Source organism: Cynocephalus volans, chromosome 6, assembly GCF_027409185.1.
Source record: "Cynocephalus volans isolate mCynVol1 chromosome 6, mCynVol1.pri, whole genome shotgun sequence".
Classification (NCBI taxonomy): Eukaryota; Metazoa; Chordata; class Mammalia; order Dermoptera; family Cynocephalidae; genus Cynocephalus; species Cynocephalus volans.
Window position 1 is genome coordinate 33,212,206 of NC_084465.1, and position 22,673 is coordinate 33,234,878.

The 22,673-nt window shown below is 34.5% G+C and overlaps 1 protein-coding gene across 13 annotated transcripts in view; it reads left to right on the forward strand.

Moving 5' to 3' along the window:
* CADPS2 (calcium dependent secretion activator 2) overlaps positions 1-22,673 on the forward strand; it is a 498,805-nt gene that overhangs the window by 247,720 nt on the left and 228,412 nt on the right. For all 13 annotated transcript variants that reach the window (XM_063101364.1, XM_063101369.1, XM_063101373.1 and 10 more), the window contains exon 8: positions 13,703-13,842. In XM_063101364.1, coding sequence (XP_062957434.1) covers positions 13,703-13,842 — 140 coding nt within the window. The remainder of the gene's footprint in view (positions 1-13,702; positions 13,843-22,673) is intronic.

Here is a 22,673-nt window from a genome sequence, read left to right on the forward strand (position 1 = left end):
AAGTTAATTTTTTTGTAAATGAATAACCAGTTGTTCTAGCACAGTTTGTTGTAAAGCCTTTCTCCCCTGAATTCACTTAGCACCTTTGTTGAAAATTGGTTTTCTACATATCTATCTGTTGATCTATTTCTGGACTTGATTCTGTCCCATTCATCTATTTCCCTTTCTTGATGCCAGTCCCACTTGGAATCAGGAAGTGGTAGTCTCCCAACTTTGTTCTTTTTTTATTCTTCTTCCAAAGTTGTTTTGGCTATTCTAGGTCCTTTACTTTGCCCTATGACTTTTAGAATCAGTTTGTGTATTTCTATCAAAACAAAACAAAAACAAAAAAACCAAAACAACAACAGTATGATTTTGATTGTGATTGCGTTTTTTATTGTGATTGCATTGAATCTGTGGATCAATTTGGAAAGAATAGACAACAATATTGAGTTTTCCGACTGACAAACACAGTAAATCCCCTCATTAATTCAGGTCTTATTTAATTTTTTGTAGCAGTGACTTACAGTTTTTAGCGTACAGGTCTTCTATTTCTTTTGCCAGATTTATTATATTATATTTTCTGCTACTCTAAATGATATTTTTATTCAGTTTTTTAATTTAGATATGGCTAGTATATTGAAACACAATTAAGTTTTTATATTGGTCTTATATTCTGCAACCTAGCTAAACTCACTGTATCTAGGAGAACTTTTATAGATTTATTTTCTTCATAGACAGTATTGTTGTAAGCAAAAATGACAGTTTTACTTTTCCCTTTCTAATCTAGAAAGCAGATCTTTATTTCTGTTTGCTGCTTTATTGCTCTGGCTAGAATCCCAATACAGGGTTGAATAGAAGTGGTGAAAAGTGGACACCCTTGTCTTGAGCTTATGGTGGAAAGCATTCTGTCTTTCATTTAGTATTTTGTTAACTGGAGGCTTTTGGTAGATCATCTTCATCGGACAAAATTCTGTCTGCTGATTTTTATTTAATTTATTTTGGCTCTGATCTTTATTATTTCCTTTATTTACTTTGGGTTTAATATTTGATTCTTTTTGTATTTTTCAAAGTAAAAGCTTCAAGTCATTGATTTGAAAAATACTTTTTTTCTAAAATAGACATTTACTGCTATAAATCCCATACCCACCACCAAATTTTACTTGATTAGCATCCCACAAATTTTTGTCTTTTTTCCTTCTCATTTCCATCTTATTCAAAACGCTCTCTAACTTTCGTTTTGGTATATTCTTTGACCCATGGGTTATTAGAAATGTATTATGTAGTATCCAAACATTTGAGGGTTTTCCAGAGTTCTTTGTCATTGATTTCTAATTGAATTCTATTGTGCTTAGAGAAAATGTTATGACTTTAATCCTTTCAAAATGAATTGAGGTTTGATTTATAGCTCAGAGTATGGCCCATATGCACTTAAAAAGACTGTATTCTTTCATGCTTCAGTAGAGTGTTTTATAAATATTAAGTAGTTAAGTTGCTGTTCAAATCTTCTGTATCTCTACTGTTTTTCTGTATACTTTTCTATCAGTTTTTGAGAGATTAGTATTGAAATCAACTATAATTTTGGATTTTTTTATCATTTTTTTTGCTTCATGTATCTTGAAGATCTGTTATAAAGTACATAAATATCTAGGATCACTATTCCCTCTTCATTAATTGACCCCTTTGTCATTATGAAATGACCCTCTCTATCACTGGCAATATACTTTGCTTTAAAAATCTTCTTTTTCTGAGCCACCCCAGCTGTCCTTAGACTCGTGTTAGCATATTATTATCTGTTTTCATCCTTTAATCTATTTGTTTCTTTACATTTAAAATGTGTTTATTGAAGCAGAAAACGATTGGATCTTTCTTTTTTATCTAGTTTTATAATCTCTGCCTTTTAATTGTGGTATTTAGACTGTATTTTGATATGACTATTGATGTTGCTAAGTTTAAATTGACATTTAGCTATTTATTTTTCTTTGCCTCATCTGTTCTTTATTTCCTTTTTTTCTCTTTTTTTGCTCCTTTTTTATTAAATATTTTTTGGATTGCATTTTTTTCTTCTTATTAACAACTGTTTTAGGTGTTGCTTTTTAACTCATTGTAGTCTAACCTCAAGTAATATTATAATATTTAATGTATAGTTTAAGAACCTATAATATTATACCTTCATTTCTTCCCTCCCAACATTCGAGTTATTGTTGTCATACATTTTACTTTTACATATGTTATAAACCCACACTACATTGTTTTTCCATTTGTTTAAATGGTCAATTATCTTTTAAACTAGTATTACATTGTTATTTTTAGGTAGAAGAAAGGCTTAGGAAATTTTATCTTTTTCTCACCTTATCATTGCTTTGAACAAAATCAGGAATCTTTTAGGAAGGAAAAAGAGGATATTGAGTAAGTGGGCAGTAATGTCTTGTATGTGAGTGGAAATCCAAAGTCAATGCTTTTATAACCTCTAGGACCACAAGTAAAACAAATAACCTAGCCAAAATAGTCAGAGGCTTTCTTCACAGAAATATTAAAAGCCAAGGAGGTAGGGGTGGGATAGTAGATAATTTGAGGTTACTTATCTCTCAAGGTACTGATGTGACTGAGTTAGCTGCAAAATGTACTTCTTAAGTAAATTAAACTTGTTTTATGTTCAGCTAAATTTTGAAAATCTACTAGATGGCTTATTTTAGTTTTTATATAATTGATATTTTATCTATAATTAAGAAACAAAACCAATTGTTGCTTCAGACCATTTCTGTTTTATTGGTTAGTGGAATTTGGAAACTGTGGCACAGAGAGGCAAAGTGAATTCTTCAAATTCATAGTGGTATCTTTGTTATCCCTTTGAGAACAAGGCCTAGGCCATATCATCCGTTTCAGCAACAGCATCTGCCTAGCAGTTTCTGACTCTTAGTACATGTTCAATTAATATTGTGAAGTTGGATGAACAAATAAATACATATCCTGAAGTTTGCCTAATTGGTTTCATTTTTCCTGTGCAAAGTTATAGTAGAAAGTAGAATGAGTCACTTTTGTTTGAATGCTTGAGATCCCTAACCAAGCACTAAACTTAACAACAATTATAGAATGATATATAATTTGGATCCTACAGCAAGAGTGAAGTTTTAGTGTATTTAGTCTACCTCCTACTTATAATAGACAGAAGCAGGTTGGAACATCCTCAAGTCCGTTACTAAGCCCTTCTTTTAGTGACTGCATTAATAAAAGAAATTTCCATGCATTTTGGAGCTATCCAAAACCACTTTAAGAATATCTACCTCATTTTATCCATTCATTCGTCAATGGACACTTATGTCAATTTCATGTCTGGGACATAGTGAATTATATTTCAATAAAAATGGGAGTACAGATACATCTTCAACATATTGATTTCATTTCCTTTGGGTATATACTCAGAAGTAGAATTGCTGGATCATATGATAGTTCTACTTTTAGTTTTTTGAGGAACCTTCATACCATTTTCCATAATTTATGTTAGTAATTACATTCCCACCAACAGACTACAAAGGTTCCCTTTGCTCCATATCCTCACCAACACTTGTTATCTTTTGTTTTTTTGATAATAGCCATTCTGACAGGTGTGAGGTGATGTCTCATTGTGGTTTTGATTTTGCATTTCCCTGATGATGAGTGATGTTTAGCATTTTTTCATATATACAGTGGAATATTATTCAGCCTTAAAAAGGAAGGAAATCCTGTCACTTGAAACAATATGGATGAACCTGGAAAATATTATGCTAAGTGAAATAATCCAGGCACAGAAAGACTGATACCACATGATGTCATTCATCTGTAGAATCTAAAATCGTCAGATTCATAGAATCAGAGAGTAGAGTGGTAGTTGCCAGGGACATAGGTTTGGAGGGGTGGGGGAATGGGAAGATATTGGTCAAGGGGTACAAAGTTTCAGTTAGAATGAATAAGTTCCAGAGATCTATTGTACAGTATGGTGACTGTAGTTAATAATAACATATACTTGAATATTGCTAGGAGAGTAGATCTTAAATGTTCTCACCACAAAAAGAAACTAATAACTATGTTAGGTGAATATCAAAACATCATGTTGTGTACCGTGAATATATATAGTTTTTATTTGTCAATGGGGGCAGAGCGGTTGGGGAATATTAACCTCTATTTCCTTTAGTAGTAGTACAGAAAAGCTAAGACTAAGTACTTTTATTCCCTGCTGGTTTGTTTGAGTCAAAAATAAAGTCCTTAGGTCAAATGTACAAGATTCCAATTAGTTGGTTCATAATGACAAACTGAAGAGCTTAAAACCTGTTTCCAAGAGACATTAATTCTGGCACTGACTCTGCCATAGTAGCCATGAGGCCATGAACAAGTCATTTAACTGCTCTTCCTCTGCCCACAAGTCTCCCCCTGCCCTGACCTTTATCCCCCACCACCCTCCCATCTTAGCACATATTTTTCTGAATGCACTTGATTCTTTTGAGTGTATGAAAATGTATCGTAGACATTTCTCACTTCATACTCTCCTGTCAGTCTTCCTTTCCATTATTTAAGAGACTACTGACTAGTTCGCATTCATATAAAATGACAAATTGGGAAGGTTTTCATTAGTCTTATTATTTTGGCAAATTGTTTAGTTGTGATTGTTAGACCTTGCATAGATTTCTTATTCACATAAAGAATAAGAATTTATCTTCACTCTTCAGCGTGGTAGTTGATTTTCAGTGTAAATACCAACATTTATCTGAGTCTATAAATTAACTAGTCAGTTCCAAAATATTTTGCTGTAATTATATGTTCCACACTCTTCAGTTTAAGGATACAGCTGATGTTATCTAAGTTCAAACATTATATGTACTTCCCTCCTTTCCATACGACCATCATGTATTATGGGTTGACAGGAATTGACTCGGCTCTAAGAATTCTAATAGTATTTAACAACCAAAGAGTAAGAACAAAGCTGAATTCATTGTTAAAATGTTTGTGGAATAATTAAGGGAGTAATGTGTCAGAATGAGGAGGAGATGTAAAATTGAAAGTGTCTATTGCTATCTTGAAGTAATTTTCCTTAGATATTCATTTAACTTCAGTGTCAAGTTATTTACATAACAAGATAATGCCTCCCTTTCCAGGATGATGTGAAATTAATATAAACTTCATAAAGCACTTTGAGACACTCAGTTAAGAGGTTCTCCATAAATGGCAGGCATTATTATAACCAGACTAGTATAAAGAAACATGATGAAGCTACTTGTGCAGTGTCCTGTAAGAGAAACTGCATTGGTAAGGAAATATAAAGGTCACTGCTATTCATAATTTATGGCTGAGGAGAATAGATCAAGAATAATAATGATGCTTTCCTGTGGAGAGATGTCTTAGAAAACTCAGATGTAGCAGTGCTGGAGTATATTGCTCAATCCAAGGAGAAGTATAAAACCTATACTTTACAAGCAATAAAAGTGATATACAAAGATGAATAAAGGCCATTATCCTTCGTTGAGCCATGAAAAATACGGTGATTGACAAATTTGATTATGTCTTTCAGAATTTTCATGAAAGGCTTTGAATTAGAAGAAATAATCCTTAATCATTTGGGTGTATGAAACTTGAAATTTGCTTCAAATATAAGCATGATTGTCCTCTCTCTAGTAAACAAAATCCTCGTTGTTAATCCTGTTTAAAAAATTTTTGATTTATTATAGGAAAACTCAGAACTTTGCTTTAACTATATTAACTAATACAAAGTGAGAGAAAACTGTATATTTCAAAAGATATTTCATACAAGCAAAATGCTTCAAGAATGTGAGAGAAATAAGTACACACACACACACACACACACACAAATAACCAGACAAAGCTAATGATAGAAATCTGCATGTAAAAATATCTTTGAATCACACACTCAGCAGAGGAAATTTAAAAGGTAAATTTAGTTTTATGATGAAACTTCAGCTTTTATTGTCTATGCATTAGTTTCTTGTTGCTGCTATAACAAATTACCAAAAACTTAGTAGCATAAAACAACATATATCTATTATCTTACAGTTCTGAAGGTCAAAAGTCTAAAATAGATCTCTGTGGGCTAAAACCAGAGTGTTGGCAGGGTTGTATTCCTTTCTAGAGACTCTAGGAGAATCCTTTTTTTTTTTTTTTTTTTTGGGCCTTTTCTAGCTTCTAGAGGCTGCCTATATTTTTTGGCTCATGACCCCCTTTTCATTTATGAAGCCAGCAATGGCTGGTCATGTTTTTCCATCATACCACTCCAACACTGACTTTTCTGCCTTCCTCTTCCATATTTAAGAACCCTTGTGATTACACTGGGTCCACCTGGTTAGTATAAGATAACCTCCTATTTAGCAGCCTGCTACCTTAATTCCCCTTTGCCATTTAAGGTTACATATTCAGGTTCTGGGGGTTAGGATGTGGTCATATTTTGGAGGCCAGTATTTTCTACTTATCATATTCCAGTAATGGAAAGATGAGAGTTTTATAGATCTTTAGCAAGTGGCAAATAAATGACATAAATTTCTAGAATTTTGAACCATCGTTTTCTCTTATCAACTTTTGGCAGTACTTTAGTGGTCAACTTTTTCTCTTTTCAACTCACGGAAGTATCAATTTTAGATTTACACTTTTATTTCTAATTTCTAAAGATCTATTCATTCATCCATCTTTCCAACCAGCCAACAAATACTTAGTGTCTACAATAGGATGTGAAGGAAACCGTGGTTAAGAATGGCTTAGATTTAAGAATGAAGAAAGATGGCGACAGTGTGAAGAGATGGATATGTTAATTAGCTTGACTGTAGTAATCAGTTCACTGTGTATATGTATATCAAAACATCATGCAGTACACCTTAAATATGTATAATTTCTTTTCAAAAGAAGAATGGCTTAAAGATACTGGCTTAACTTACCCTATGTGCTGTGATGAATTACCCTGTCCACCACAAAATAGCTCCTTCCCTCAAGGAACGTCCTCTGCTAAGTGCATGCCAAATGCCCTTTCGTATAAAAGTTCATTATTAAGTAGAGATGTTAGAAAAAAATGTGGGAATAATTCACAGATCTTATTTTTCTTTTCTTTGCCTTATCCTCGACACCCTGCCCCCCATCATACAAATAACAGAGCTTTTAATCTCTATCTTTTAACCAGCTAATGTCAGGAAAAGGTATATACTTAAAATGATACTTTTTTTTTCTTGTTTTACTCTGATTATTTATGTATTAAAAGTTCTTTCTTATGAAGAAAAAATGTACTGTAAAGAGGAAAGGAGATGTGCTTCTCTGTTAGGTCAAGTACATATCTGGTAAGAGGTTGGAAGTTTGATCAATTCCATATTGTAAATTCCAGCATTCTTTCCAGTTTTGAAAATAAAGGGAGCTGGATTTAGCCCACAGACAAGGTTGGCAGAAGACGTGATGCTAATCTTTCAGTATACAAAGAGCACTGTGTTAGTGAGAGTAAGCAGGTGCTCTTTGTTTCAACTAAGTAGGAGAGGAAGCAGTGATATTAAAAGAGAGGTAATTTAGACTAAGCAGCCTCAGGCGTATTAAAACAGTGAAAAATGTACAAATGGAAATTTCTCAGAATAATCATCTGATTCATCTTCTCTGCACACTATAAGGGTTCTGATATTAAAGCAAATATATGCTAGTTATTAACATCTGCTAAATAAATATTTACTGAAATGAAAATTCAGGTAGTCCTTTCTCAGTATATACTATCACCAGTTCCTAAGCTCTCAAGAAGTTACTTGAAAGGTTCACAAGGAACAGTCATTATAAATCTTTGCTAAACTATAAAATCTCTGTCAGTTGGATGAAAAAGATAGAGAAATGTCAACAGAACCCAAAAAGTCAAGGTTTCTCATAGAGATAGGCTCTACTTATGTGAAGAGATGTTCCCTCAGGCATTTGCTTAAAATACTTCTTGTCTCAGGGACATCTGTTTGTCAGCAAGAAGGACTTATCATAAAAAATTGAAACATGATTTCAGCTGAAAGCATTTGCAGTCCCTTTTCACCCTGTTTTAAAGATGTGTTTTTAAGTCCAGTTCATCTCTTGGTTGGAGGTGAGAACACCTCACCACACTCTGAGTCATGTGACTCCTCTCTGGGATGTACACAGCTGGAGAGAGGGGGATTATTCTTTACTCAAGGGCATGAAAATTTGATTATCATTCCCTGGCTTAAAATCATCTTTTGACTACATGTTACCTATAGGATAACATACAAACTCTTTAGCAAAACACATTTTTTTACAGTGTATCCCTGGTCTCCCTTTCTGGTCTCATCCGCAAGCACAGCCTTCCTGTTTCCTCTTCAGATTACCTGGTTATGTCCGCTTTCTTCCTGACTTTGCACAGTGTCCCGTCTAGCAGAAGTGATCTTGCCCAGCTTGCCTGATCTTGCTCACTTAAGACTTAAGTGAAGTCCTCCTCCATTCCTCAGAGTGAATTTGTCCCTCAAACTATTGCTCTCTGGCCTCACCTAAACTTTCTCTTGCTGAGATTTCTGACTTTTCTGTTTTCAACCAAGCAAGAGCCTTTCAAGCCTTACCGTGCTTGACTTTTTGATCTTCATTTGTTACTGATGGTCACTTCCTCCTCCCTGAAACACTCTCCCCTTGAATTTGGTGTGTCACACTCTTCTGGGTGTTCTTCTACCTTCTTGGCCTCTGGTCTCAATTACAGTGTTTTCTTCTCTTCTCTATCTCTTAAAATTTGATACTCCACAGGGTTCTCTCCTTAGTTTTGGGGGACATAAAGAGAATGACATGGCAGAAAATGTAATGAGCGTTTGTATTGAATGAAGTTCTTTTGGTGACAAGCAGTGGAAACTGATGGAGGGTGGGTGCAAGGAACAGAGAAAACTGAACAACCATGTGGGAAAGGGCAGACCTAGGGTGGTGGCGAGAATGTCAGCATCAGGATGTTGTGCCTTTTGCTAGGGTGTCACTGTTAAAGTGTTTGGTTCCAACAGCCCCATGTCTTTATTTCCTGTCCCCTTTCATGTCTGCCTTGTACATCTATGTATTCTTTCAGACTCCCACATGAAACAGTAATTTCTCTATAAAGGCTGTCCCATTCAAGAATTGCTTATTACACCCATCTTTGAGCTACAGTCATACCAAATATGTATCTCTTTTACTGTAAGATACAGTGCAATTATATTGTGGTCATGTGGATGTTATCTTCATTTAGTTGAAGAAATGTTTTTCGGAAAAGGCAGTAAATTGTTTATCTAACCCCAGGGCCTTTTTTTTTTTTTTTTCTTAGCATTATTCTCCCTAGTGTTTTTGTTTGGTTTTAATTATTCAGATGTTTATTGAAATAGAGTTTAGAAATTTAGATGGTCTTAAATTCATAGGTCACGAAGTTCAACTAATGTGATATACAAGGATACTTCAAAAAGTTTCTGAAAATAGAATTAAAAGATAATGCCAGTCTTTCTATGAACTTTTTGAAAACCGCTTGTACACATGAATGAACATGGCTTGGCTTTAATCAAGGTATCTTAATGGAAGAGAAGCAATGTAGAGGTTCTATCTTCTATAAATATATTTTAAGAGAAAGATCCTACTGAATCCCATATTATTCTAAGCATATCTGTATGTACATATATATTTTATAGTTTTTTTAAGTTTGAGTTCTTCTTCCTGTATGTTAAATTTGACTATTTTAAACAAAAAAATTCATTTTGTGTTTTTCTTTACACCTTAAGAAAGATGGCAAGTAATGTGTTGACATTTTGCTATGAAAAAGATACATTGACTTTATATTTAAGATAAGAAATCATACTTTTTTTCTGTGCTGCTAGCTGTCAAGACATTTAAAGTGTTGGTGACAGAAATAAACTAGAAGCAGAAATGTATGTAGAAAGGTTAAGAGAAGTGAACAGCAAAGAACAAAGTAATTTTGCTAAATAATGTAAGTTAGCTATTTTGTATAGAGCTACAATTTAATTTACATGTGAACCTAGGATACAGAAGGATCCTTAATAAAATATCTTTAAATATTTTAATCATTGTAACCATCAACATCAGACACACCTCACTGCACATGAGCTGAATTCTATTGAAGTGGAGCTGCTTATCATGAAGAACAATCCCATTAGCACTCCTTTACTTGTGAAAGATTTTTGAAGCAAAACATTGTGTTAGTATACTAGTTAGGATACTACTAAATGCTGTAACAAACAAGTGACAACATTTCAGTAGTTCAAAACAGTATCACCTGTATAACAGTTTACTATGGCCTGATGGAACGGTGGCTTTCTTCCACGTGGTAATTCAGGGCTCTGGTTTCTTCCATTTTAGGGCTCTCTCATTTCCTAGGCCATTGCCATTCTCAGTTTTTGGCTGTCAGAGGAATAAGAGGGATGAGGAAGGCATTCCTACATCTTAATTACCTTTTCTCAAAGTGACACATGTCGCTTCTCTGATATTCCATCACCTGGAACTTTCACATGTCCCTACTGAGGTGCAGGAAGAGCTAGGAATCATAGTCCTTGGCTTACTAGCTGCATACCAGCAGTTGTACGATACTAATGAAAGCATGAATCCTGGTGGACAGTTACACTATCTGCCATAGTTTACTCCTATAGCCACCAAGTAGTTTTGTTACCCTTCCTCCCACACATAGCACACATTCACCACAACTCAAGGGAAACAGCCTAGAGTCTCATTTCGTCCTTACATCCATTCCAACATCTGCATCAGATTTAGCTATGGCTGTTTTTGCCTGGTAGCCTATGAACTGAAGTTCATGTTAACTCTCTACTCCTCTGCCCTCCCCTTACCATCCTGCCCTAGCATAACCCAATATACAATAGTGGGCAGGGACAGGAGAGCTACAGTTAATTTGAGAAAAGAAAAAATGGGAAACACACAGCAATAATTGTTCACTGACAATAATGAAATCCTGTCAGGCATGCGCCGTGAAGACCTCTTGAAAGTGTTGAAGATCTCTTGATTAGACCTGTATTGTGTATCTGAAAAGAACTCCTTTGTTCTATATTCTCCGTGGCCCTTTGGGCTCTACGCATTGGAAGCTAATTCCTCATCTGTTCTCATCTATGGCTAAATGATAGTGCTTGTGCAATTTGGGAACCTGAAAACTATTTTCCAGACCATTTTTAAGACTATGTTCGGGGCTTATTTGCCAATGAAGTTCTCGTAGAGACGTAGTAGATTTTATATCTGTGGGTCTCCATTTGTTACAACGTGCCAGTGTTCATATCTTTATCAGTCAGGATGTCCAGGGTAACAGAGACAATTTCAGGTTTTTCAGATGGAGGGAACTTAACACAGGGAATTAGCTATACGTATGATAGCACAGAAAAGCCAAACAGATGATGGTGAATAAACTCAGAGATTAACAAAATCAAGAAACCACACTGCACACTCTCTAGAGATTGAAGGGCAATGTGAAGAACTGATATTATCAGAGCTGGGAGTTCTGATTGTAAAAGACCGTGTGCTTCTTGAGGGGACTGAGCCAGCCATGTCCTTTTTCTTTGTGTGTCCCCACATAGTGAGCACTCAAATGTTTGTTTAATTAGACAAAGCTGAGCAATAAAGTCCTTCTACTGACTTCAGTCAGAAAAACCCATCAGAAAAATAAAATGTGGCAGAAATGATGGTATTCGATGTTGGGATGATCCTTAACTTGTGGAACAGCTGTAATTAGTTATTTTGGGGACCTCACTTAATAACCTCTTGTTGACATTTAGAGAATGTCAGAAGTTTTAATTTAAATTTTCTCTTCCTGTATAAGACTTTTAGAGTTTGGAAAAATAGCAATTTTTATATAAACATAGATGGAAGAATTAAAAAGGAATAAAGTCTGTAGGTGGCTCATGCCAAAACAAATTTGAAAAAAAGGCAGGGGGGTGGAGAGGATAGGTGGGAGAAAGAGAAAGCAGCTTTCCAGACTTGCTAGGAAAACAGCAGCTATAGCTGCGAAGGATATCACTCAGTCTTTGATTCTTTTTTGGAATCCCCTTCTAAGTTGATAATGACATTTCCTTATCTACTGGTTAGAGCCAAAAACTATCAACATATTTTTCTTTAATGTTATTTAAGAATCTGTAAAATAGCCCACTAGATATTTTAGCAGTCAAAATAGATGAATTCTAGAGTATGATCATAATTTGGAAACCATCACAAATGCCATTTAGTCTGTTCTTGGATGTCCTTTGCATGTTTGAGCATATAGATATGCTGGACGCAACATAGCTATAGCCTTCACGATAGGCTTGAGAAGAGTCTCCAAATAGTAGGTATGTTTAACAACTTGTAAGTTGAGAATAGTTTTAGAAGTTTTTATGACTGTTGTCTTTCCTAGAGAGAAGAAGAACCTTGCTTAACAATTTCTTGGTGAATATCCATTTTTTTTTAAATCTATAATTTATCTTTTTTTAAATTTTAACATTCATTTGTACATATTTATGGGATACAGAGTGTTGTTTCAATACACGTATATACTGCACAGTGATTCACTTAGGGTAGACAGCATAGTTTTGACCCATTAGTCCACCACTTTTCCTCCTCCACCCCTCCCTTTCCTCTGGTAACCATTATTCTACTCTTTACTCCAAGAGAACCACTTTTTTTGTTTTATATTCCACATATGAGTGAGATCATGTAGTATTTGTCTTTTTGTACCTGACCTACTTCATTTAACATGATGGTTTCTAGTTCCATCCATGTTGCTACAAATGATAGGATATCATTTTTTTTAAATAGCTGAGTAGTATTCCTTTGTGTGTGTGTGTATATATATATATTTATATATATATAATTCTTTCATTCACATCTAAACTTCAGATTTATTTACTTTTCACTTGTTTTAAAATAATAATGAATTAAATATAATGCATCTCTCTTTAAGTATATTTGTTTTGTCTTTCAGGCTGAAGTACTCCCAATTTAAAATACCCATGAAGGCTTGGCTCTAGGTCATGTCTAAAAGATGTCATGATAGACTAAAGAGGGGAAAATTCATTGTTTTACCTATATGGCACCTACATCTGAAGAATAGGCTTTTCTTTCCTGGGTTGTCTTTCTGAAGTAAAGTGTTATAAAATAATCACTTGGTAATTTCGCAGTTTTATTAAAAATAATTACTTTGTTTCAGTTATTACAATATCATCTTTATAGTTTTGAAAACATGTAATCAGGAAAAAATTCTTCTTTGGTATTGATCTACAGCAGAAAATGTGCTATGGTCAACCTTTTCCATCCCTAATTGAGTTGATTTCCTTTAATACTATTTTATAATGAAAATATTAAAACATGAGGCATATTTGTGCTGCTTCAAATAATTGCTTTTGCTTTTTAAGCATGTTATGTATAATCTTGAAGATTTCTTTCTGAACTTCTTTGCCCTGGGGGAGTGTAGTGTATTCTTGAAATTATGTGTCCGTTATGTATTTTTCAACTGTCGATTCAACTGCAGCTTGTTGTGCTATTAATTCATTATGAAGTGACACTGGAAGAAAACTCATTATGTGATAAGATGAAAACACCTATTTGTCAAAAAATAAATGAGTCTGTATTGAAAATCCATCTACTGTAGTGGGTGGGAGTCAAATAGTTTACTAGATATATGTGGGCATTGATGCCTTCTTTTCAAACAGGAAAACACAGAGAAAGTATTTCAGTTCCAATCCGTAGACACTCTGTATCATGCACTTAAATGTTTTGTTTTTGTTTCTTACAGGTGATATTATACCCAACTTCTAATAGCTCCAAGTCAGCTGAATTACACCGAATGGTAGTTCCAAAAAATAGCCAGGACTCTGACTTAAAAATCAAACTGGCAGTGCGAATGGATAAGCCACCACATATGAAGCATAGTGGGTAAGTGTGTATTTGAGATGTTTTCCCCCTGAGTTATTGGATTTAATTTCTGTTGCTTTGCCCCCCATGGATTTGTCACCCCACTTCCCCTGGGTGATGGAGCCGCAAAGCATTACTCAAAGCCCATTTCTTCTGAGCAGTGAGAAGCCCCAAAGTGGTTAATCTCCCCTGGAACCCTCAAGCAGGAGGCATCCCTTCCTTGGGAAATTAATGCCAATTGGGATTCTCTTCCTGCATTTATTTTCCAGACCAGGAAGTTACAGGAAGAAAACATAGGTGGGGTTATAGTTTAACAGTATAGGCTGGTACACTTTCAGTGAAACAAGTCAGATGACATTCCATTAGACAATTAAGTGATCTTACAGTAATTTCTCAGTATCTTTACATAACAATCAGTAACTAGTCTGTCCTTGAGCCAGCAACCTTGCTGTGCCACAAATCTTTATCTTACACCAGAGACTTTATAGCCTGAGGAAAATTTCCAGTCCTCCACAAGGTCAATATTTGAAACTGCAAGGCTTTGGAAAACCAGGCCCTGTGAGGTACATGTACTTTATAGTATATACCACAAATTTCAAGGTATATTTTTTGTCAGTTTAGTGGGAAAACCAGTGTATCAGGTTTTCACATGGAGTTTTCTCAAAAAACTTGACCTACATAGGTTGTTTTACTTAATTTTTTAGACCCATAGACACCTTTAAACCTAGACACATGGATATTTAGTTAACAAAACTGTCTGCATCTGACACAATATTGGTTTGATAGTCTTTGGTATTGCACATCAGTCATAGTAATAAAAAATGCTGATGTATGAAGATAACTTCTAAGAAATAGTTTTCAAAATAAGTAATAGTTGAAATAAGCCTAATATTCAGATCCCCAGAAATACTGAAAATTACATAAAATATATAAAAGCTAAAAGATGAGTCAAGTATAACCTAGAAGGCTGTTTTGACAGGAGGGATAAGAGTGTTCATCCGCTGTGTGAGTGTATCCCAGGGATTGCTGTGTGTCAGAGTCAACATTCATCTCTGCCAAGGTCTTTTTTTTTTTTTTCCTCTTGTAGCTGGTGAGGAAATAGGTCTGAACTCTTGAATACGATAAAATGACTTTTCAAAAATCTAGGTCTTTCTCAGATTAACACTTTAGTATTTACTCCAGTCCAATCTCAGCATGGGGTGTTAGCCATTAGAAAAGAAGGTGACCATTTTTCTAAATAAGGAGAAAAGCAGTTGCTAACATGGCTTACACTGAGTTTAGCAACAAACAGCAGTCTAAGAAAGTGTATTCCTGTAAGGAGAGGGGTCTTTTTGTGATGAAAACATTTGATCTCCTCTCTTCTAGCCATTTGAAAACATACGTTAAATTATTAATTATAGATGCCAACCTAGCGTTACTGTATACTACTAGAGCTTATTTTTCCTATCTAGCTATAATTTTATTGTGCCATTCATCAAAAGAAAAAGAGACTAAATACTAGTGGAGAAATAACTGCAGTTCCTGGAACATACTGTGTTCTTTTATGTCTAACTCTTGACTCTACTAGTCTCTAAGCACTTTAGAGCACTTTAAATCACCATCATCGGGTAGGAGATAACTGATGATTCAAAAGATAAGGAGGATTTTTTGGATAACCATTAGGGAAAACAAAGTCAGGGTCTGGGCAGGGGCAACCCAAGTGTATATCCTATAGTTGCGATGGGACTAAGGACCGTATCACTTCCTTGGTTTGGAATGGCAGTGTGTGCAGTGTAAGAACAGGCCTCACTGAAGGGAATGTATCTCGGAGGGCAGGCTCTGGGAAAGGGAACCATAATTGGGGTAGCCTACATTAGGGCATCTTTAATGTAGTAATGCAAACTAAAGTCTAATTATGACTCAGCTCATAACGCAGATGGAGTTCCTGGGATTTAATGTTTTGGGCTCCTTCATTCATCTGTCTACCTGCTCACCATTAATTTATGAAGCAAGCATATGTTGCAAATATTAATGAAAATTCTCATTCATGTACAGCCCTAAATGAGATACCATCACAGGCCTGTAGAACTGGCTAGTCGGGGATTCAGACTTGTATACAAGTCATTATAGTTGTGAGTGATAATTCCTCTAAGACAGAAATGAGAACCTGGTGGAAAGAATTTAGCTGGGGATAATCAAATGAAGTCTCACAAGACACTTGGATTTTGACATGAAACTTGGAGGAAGAATTCAGCAGGTGGACAGTGGAGAGAAAGGTCATTGCCAGCTCATGGCACAGCATATTCAAAGGCAGGAGTCCTGGAAGGACTTTTAGCTGATGGTAAGTTCCATGCAACTGGCATGGAACATTTTGAGACTAGAGAGTTAGTGCAAGTGCTCTAAAGTGCTTAGAGACTAGTAGAGTCTAGATTTAGACATAAAAGAACACAGTATGTTCCAGGAACTGCAGTTATTTCTCCACTAGTATTAAGTCTCTTTTTCTTTTGATGAATGGCACAATAAAATTATAGCTATATAGGAAAAATAAGTTCTAGTAGTGTACAGTAACGCTAGGTAGGCATCTATAATTAATAATTTAACGTATGTTTTCAAATGGCTAGAAGAGAGGAGATCAAATGTTTTCATCACAAAAAAGATTAAGGTTTATGATAATGAATATGCTAGCAACCCTGATTTGATCATCACACATTGTATACATGTATTGAAATATAACTCTGTACCCTATAAATATGTACAATCGATGATGAATATACTAATTACCCTGATTTGATCATCATACATTGTGCATGTGTATTGAAATATAGCTCTGTACCCCATAAATATGTACAATCAATGTTTCAATTAAAAAATAAATTCCTTAAAACAAACAAAACAAAACAGGAGCCTGTGTATCACAACATCAAGACAGTCCTTAGTTTACTCATGGTCAGCACCACAGTGAATACCCTTCAGACTGGCTCAGGAACAAAGATTGAACATGGAGTTGGGCGTAAGACAAGTTCTGCAGCATTTAGCTCCTGTGGGAAGAAATCCCTGCTGTAATCTGGCAGTTTCTTGGTTTAGAATGTTCCATGGCAGGTGGGACAATCTAGCCCCCTTACAAGGATTGATTTGGGGTTGGGGGGAAGATCCCTCCTTTGCACTGAAGGAGAATTTGTTTTTATCACATATCTGACTAAATTCGAGGCCCTAGAGTGGCCCTGCAATTGACTTCTGCCCAAGACTACAGGTGAAGGAGAATTCTAAAGAAGATGCATCATAGTTTCCCAATTTAATTATAAATCTCAGGAACTCACTAAAGGATTCAGACCAGGAATGCTTCATATCCCAGCCACATCTATTATTATCTGCCCTTGCTTAGAGATACTGACAGGCATTTCCAGATATTAAGGTATCTCTACTGTTCGTGATATGCAAAGTGAAGGAATTTTAGAACTGAAAATATCTCTGATGCTGTTCTGCTGAGCTAGTGTGTTATTTAAGAATATGATATTTCATAACAGTGGCTCAGTAAAAACTATTTTAATAGTAATATTAGAAGTAATCTACCAGAAGTAAAAGTCTTAGCATTGCTGTAATGGTATTGATCCCTATGGGCAGGGACAGTTAGAAATGCTTTGCTGCAAGTATCTGTTCTGTTTTCTCAGTGCCTGTGTTTTAAATATTTTGGATATCAATCCTGTTTATAGATATATATGGGAAAACATGGTTTCACCACAGCACAACTATATTTGCCTTTTTCTTAGGTGCTTCATAAATGAATTTTGCTGCCCTTAATTACATTTAAGAAGAGAAAGAAAGTCAGCTAACTTTCTTCTTCCAAGTACTCTGTCATACACCAAAGCAATAATATAACAGGAATAGTAGATTAATAGCATTTTGCTTTGGGAGTAGATTGTGTTCTGTCAATAATTCATCATATAATAAATAATTAACAGATGAATAATTAATAATTTAAAAAGAGAGAAGCCAAGTTTAGAAAAAGATTAATTTATCTTTAAAATATGACAAACTCCTTTTATAGATAGAGTTATTAAGTAGATTAAACAATAAATTGGAGGGTTATACATTTCTATCTTCAGAGCACTTAAGTTGAAATCCTTTGGGACTTAAGTAGTAAAAACCTAATCTCTTTTAATAATGTGGCCAAAAATTATCTCTCTCTTACGTGAACTATTTTAACGTTTTCTCTGTTTTATTCATTTATTATTTGTATTTGGCCCCTATATTGCCCCTAAATACTTTTATCAGTATTATCTATATTTTCGTATGAGTTCCCAACTGCTCTGTAAGTTTCATAGACCTATTTGAATCTCTAATGCCTCACATAATGTTTAATCAAGGATAATATTAATATGAATAATGATAATAGTGTGCTCCTTAGGGTTTAAAAGAAAAAGTAATAAAAATGAGAGTAAGCTGCATTCATAAGTTGAAACTTAAAAGGTTTATAGGGAACAGAGTATAAATTTACTATAAAAAATTCCTAAAATAATTGAAATAAAAGGTGTTTGGTTTTCAACTGTTGCATGCTCTTTTTTTTTAAGCAGAAAGTAAAATATATCTTACCTAAAGCTTATGTTTCTAATAACTAACCAGTTTATGACTATACAGTTTTTTCGAAGTAGGATTAACTACATGCAATTGAAAATAGATATTTAATTTGGATAAAGTAAGCATAATGATGATTCCCTCCTTTTAAAACCAAATTAGGTATTACCACAAGACATATTTAGCAAAAAGTTGGGTATATTTATTCATTTGAAGTATGTTGTATAAACTAATTACAGAAACTACTCTTAGATGAATCTGTGAAACAATTACCAGGTAGATTTTGAATGGTGAAATGATTCACATCCAGCTTTTGAATTTATTTTTCTGCTTTCTTTGTGTAGCTGGAAGACAGAAGTGTTCTTGCACAAAAGGACTATACTTTAGCATAGCCTAGTGGCTAAGTAACAGCATTAACTTAAAACTTAGAAATACTATCCTTGTTTTTATTAAATAATATTATTTTTCTAATTCAAATGTTATTTTCTTAACCAAAAGAAAGGCAGAATAAAATGCAACTAATAAAACAAATGACTATTATGACAATTAAATATATAACTGAAAAGGAGAAAGAAGAAAATTAAATTGGCTGTCACAGATATGTGGAAGCATTATTACCTCAAACTATCAGAAGTCTGATGCAATTGATTACTTTTGTAGGAAAAAATGAACAAAAGTTTTATGAATAAATAATTATGGAATGGTTTTGTCACAGTTGAGATTGGTAAGATAACATTTTAGAAAAAACCACTACCATATAAATTTCATATTTCTCTTTATATAGAGTAATTCTCAGCTATTTACACATCTGTTGAATGAATGGATGGGTTGATATATTTTGAAATTGTCACAAATATAACCCTCCAGTTTAATTTACATCATAAAGATATAAAAGACATCGGGTCATCTCCTGCTGTAAGGGAGAACAGGATAAGCACCAAGCCAAGCCAGCTGTATTCTGGTGACCCCCTCATTCCCCAGAGGGAGGGCCCACTAGGCACCCAAGGGCTGGGGTGGCATGCCTACAAAAACTTCGGTAATACACTTAAAATTCAAATATTACATTTGCTCATAAAGTAAAATTACTGCACTCTAATAACATTGCACTATTTTGTTTATGATTTCAGGTTTATCATCTTCAGCTAACTTAGGGGACAGTCTTATGACCAAAGGGAGGACAATCTTATTAAGGTCAAGGTAGAATTTGCTTGGTAGGTCCAGGCCTTACAAAGAGGACAAGTCTTTTCTTTCCCAGAGAAAATTGATTTTTCATTTTCAACTTACCTTTTAGAATGACTTTCCTACATGTCTTTGTCTGAAATTACCGTGTTTTGACATCTGACCTTCACATGAACCTACCTATTGGTTCTATTTCTATTCCCATGTTGAACTTGCCCCAGGGTGGCTTTCCCGATTTCACGGAAGTCCTACTTCTCATAGCCTTGGCAAAACTTCTGGCAAAGTGTTTCCTAGGTTCTTAATAAGTGACTGATCCTTTTTCCAAATACAGCTTCCAGAAGAGAAGTCTGTCTGTGTTACTTTATAAACAGTTAATGTAGTCATTGCATTTAGAGTGATAAAAAGAATGTCATAAAACCAACTTTATTTTTCCAAATGCCTTAATACACTTTATTTTCTGTTTGCTCATTTAAGTCATTAAGAGCTATATTTTAATTTTAATTTGCTAGTGATTAATAACAAATTATGTCATAATGGAAGACACATTTTCAGACATAGCTTTAATAGTCATTAAACCAAATGTTTTAACTTGTTATAAACCTTTGCAGAACTTCTGTGGTTTTCCCTATAATAAATTAGTTTGTCTTTAACTTTAATCTCAAATTACGGCTTTTCATTAAACACCCTTTTACTCTCAAGATTCTTCTCCAGGAGTGTAGCATGTTGACATGCATTATTTTCTTCTTTTACTTTTCATACATAAAATATCTTTTTTTTTTTTAAACACCCTTTGGCATCGTACCTGAGTATCTTAAACACACTTTAGGCCAAATAATTAAAGGTGAAATATGAGCTCATCTTCTTTTTTCTTTATTTTCTTTAAAAAAAAAAAAAAAACTCAGGCCATATATTTTCTTGGGCTATCTTAGTTAATTTGGGGCACATTTTTAAAAATCATGTGAAAACTATTTATGAATACTACATTTTAAAGTTTTATAAACAGTTAATGTACAGAATTAAAATGGAATCATTTCATTTTCTCAGTTCAAACTTGACTGTAAAATCTTTGTACTGTGTAAAGACATAGTAGTACTTTTTATTCCTTTGCACACATCTAGAAGTTAGAAAATATTAGCACTGAGTGAATTATGCAACAATCTTGGGTTTAATGCCTGAGCATTGTGAGAGGTAAAGAAAAACTTTGAACTTTATTTTAAAATATTTACATTTTGTTTATCATCTGATATAAGTGGCTGAATTGTGGTTAGTTGGAGGATGGTATAGTAACAGTTATGTAGAATAAGTGCTAGTTTAGGAGCTAAGACACCTGTAGCTTGGGTCTCAGTTCTGTCACTAACTTGGGTAACTTACCATATCTTTCTTGGCCTCAGTTTTATCAGTTGTTAAAGGGGATAATGAAATAGAATACTTGAAAGGCTCCCAGGCCCTGGAAATGTAACAATAAGTAAATCATTTCCTCCCATACCTCTCCAGGTGCATGCTGCACTCATTCCATGGCCCGGCCATACTTATAGAGGATGTCCAGGGTGTAGGGAGAACAGAAGTGGTAGAAGTGAGGGCACCATGGAGAGAGATGAGAGATTTGGAATTTATTTGAGTCCTCCCAAGGCAAGGAAATGGAAGTATGAAGACTGACATCAAGCTGAGAAAGGCTTCTATTATATAAAATTAATTTTAAAAAAACATGCTGTAGAATCATGTATACTCTGTTAGAATTAAAAAACAGATGCATATAAAATTCAGAAAGGAAACACACTATATATACTACATAGAATAATGAGACAACAGGTAAAATTTTATTTTCTCTGTTTTCCAGATCTTTTGTGACGTGGTTATACCACTTTTATGATGAAAGAATGTAGTTATCAAACTTAAAAAAAAAGTTAAATTTGTTTGAACAAAAATCTGATTACTAAGGAAATCATTTGAGAGTGTTCTTTAAGGTGAGCCTTGAAGGACTCCTGTCCATTCAACATTTAAAGGGGTGTCATGGTTTAGGAACATGAATTCTGGAGCCAGACTGCCTGCATTCACATCCTGGCTCTATCACTTAATAGCTGTGGGATCTTGGGAAAGTTGTGAAACCTCTCTCTGCCTCAGTTTTCTTAAGTGCAAAATAAAATGTCAGTAGACCCTATCTCATAGAATTGTTGGGAGGAGTAATACTTTACTACATGTGATGTGCTTAGGAGAGTGGCTGGTGAGCTCACAGTAATGCTCAGTCTATTGTAGCTATTGATAAAACCCTAAAGAAGGTTAGTTTTGAGTTGAGATATTAGTGAAAGAAGGAAAAATAAACATTAAAAATTTAAAATATGGAGTGGAACTAAACCATTAAAAAAAATGCAGTATTTCCATCTCATCCCTCAACCTCTGCCCCTTTCTCTGTCGTCCGTCTCAAGCAGTTGTAATGGCTGCTGCTGAGTTTTGGGGGTAACCCGAACTGGGAGACCTGGGCTGCAGCCAGCTGTGTCTTCGGGTTGCTCTGGGTCTTTAAGCAACATATTGGGCTCACTAACTCATCTTTAGGTTTCTTTCCGCTCTGAAATCTATTACTTTTTCTTTAACATTCATTTATTCATTTATCATGTACAACATGTTTTGAAATATGTATACGTTATGAAATGTGTAAAATTGTACATATTATGTACATGTTTTGAAATGTATACATTGTGAAATGTGTGAAATTGTATATATTTATCATATACAACATGTTGTTTTGAAATATGTATAAATTTTGGAATGGCTAAATTGAGTTAATTTACATATGCATTACTTCAAATACAGTAGAGTTCCCCCATCCTCGATTTTACTTTCTGTGGCTTCAGTTACCTGTGATCAGCCAAGGTCCAAAAATGTTAAATGGAAAATTCCAGAAGTAAACAGATCATATGTTTTAAATTGTGTGCCATTCTGGTTGGTGTGATGAAATCTTAAAAGGTCTCACTCTTTCTGTCCAGGACATAAATTGTCCCTTTGTCTAGTGTATCCATGCTGTATACACCACCTGCCCTATATAATGTGATTGTATAGGAAAAAACATAGTTTATATAGGGGTTCCTATATAGGATAGGGTATTGTCCGAGGTTTCAGATATCCAC